We start from the raw sequence: 1,428 nt of genomic DNA on the forward strand, positions 1-1,428 counted from the left end.
TCAAACAATGCATCTTCAAACGCTTGTGGTGGCCGCCACTTTAGTGTTGGGTAAAACGGGCTCCTATTCGTGCCTTAAGAACTGGACGAAGTACGAAGGTCAGATCATAGCGCGGACTAGTGCGTCTGCGTCTGGGACCTGCGCAAGCGCCTGTCACCGGAAACCGGGCTGCCTATACTTCTCGTTCGATCCGATTCATAAAACGTGCGACCTGCTCTCCACGTTAAGTCGAGTGGGACCTAGCCACTGCCATCAGTCGGGGGCCATGAGCTGCTACTTCCCCAACGGCGAACCTGAAACACACCACTGCATTCGCGGAGGCGTGATTTTGACAGGCGCCGTAGTTCGGCGGGCCAATACCATCAGCCCGGAGATATGTGTCGAGAACTGCACCTGGACTCCCAACTGCCGGTACATCACCTGGAACCACAGCACGCACCAATGCACCCTTCTTAGGTCCTCACAGAGTGAGCGAGCCGCTAGTCTGTACTCCTCGGCATCGATGCAGTGTTTCGGCAACGCCACGGCCCCAAAGTAAGGATGAAGACTCCCTTTACACAGCCCCTGCGTCAAGCGAGAGGTCTATAAAGGCATCGACGCCAAGGTCACCACGACCCGAACAGTAGACGAGTGCTGGGCTACCTGCCTGCGGTTGAAAGCTTGCCAGGCATTTTCTTGGGACAGACGCAACCAGAAGTGTCGACTCATGAGAAACATCTTGCACCTGACGAGTTCCACCAATCATTTCTCGGGGCGAAAAAGTTGCTTTGAGGCAGGTGGATCTGGTGATTCTGGATCTGGTGATTCTGGATCTGGTGATTCTGGATCTGGTGATTCTGGATCCGGTGATTCTGGATCCGGTGATTCTGGATCCGGTGATTCTGGAGAAGGCGATTCTGGAGAATACCCCAACCCGTTGGGGCCCTGTCAAAAGCTTATAGAGGTTGCTGGGCCTGACCTTGAGCGACGTACGATTACCCCGAATCCTGATGCTTGTATGGTTCGTTGCGTCCAGCGCTCTGACTGTGTTGCATACCTTTGGCGCTATGCTGACAATGGGTGCTGGCTGAAGTCCAGTGTCACCTACAGAGAGGAGAATCATGGCTTCGTGTCTGCTGAGAGAAACTGCTTTGCCCCAGCAGTCCGAACCAGCACTACCACACGAGGCTTCTCGCACCCGTGTATCCAAGAAGGAGTCCAGCTCATTGGTTCCTACTACCGTCAGACGAGTCCCGGATCTGTCGCCGCCTGCGTTGGCGACTGCCGTATGGACCCAAAGTGTCAACACTTCATGTACGCATCTGCGTCTGGAGGGTGCTACCTCTTAAGTGCCACAACGGGCAGCAGGTGGAACCCTGATTTCATGTCGGGAGACATTGCTTGCCTGTACCCGGAGAAGTCCACTACTACGACTTCCACCACCACCAC

The 1,428-nt window shown here is 55.0% G+C and overlaps 2 protein-coding genes across 2 annotated transcripts; both read left to right on the plus strand.

Annotated features, from left to right (window-relative positions):
• Positions 1–7: 7 nt before the first annotated feature.
• Positions 8–538, plus strand: KVP18_001846 (uncharacterized protein; the record flags this gene model as incomplete). The annotated part of the gene is made up of 1 exon (XM_067952244.1): positions 8–538. One exon carries the CDS (start codon positions 8–10, stop codon positions 536–538), a length of 531 nt encoding a protein of 176 aa, XP_067806207.1.
• A 238-nt stretch (positions 539–776) lies between these two features.
• KVP18_005141 (uncharacterized protein) lies at positions 777–941 on the plus strand (the record flags this gene model as incomplete). The annotated part of the gene is made up of 1 exon (XM_067949508.1): positions 777–941. A coding segment is annotated over one exon (165 nt), but the record flags the coding sequence as incomplete, so codon positions are not given.
• Positions 942–1,428: the final 487 nt, after the last annotated feature.

This window comes from the organism of the source record quoted next (genome assembly GCF_019968955.1).
Source record: "MAG: Porospora cf. gigantea A chromosome Unknown PgA_NODE_8074_length_1428_cov_676.693, whole genome shotgun sequence".
In the NCBI taxonomy this organism is placed as follows: domain Eukaryota; phylum Apicomplexa; class Conoidasida; order Eugregarinorida; family Porosporidae; genus Porospora; species Porospora cf. gigantea A.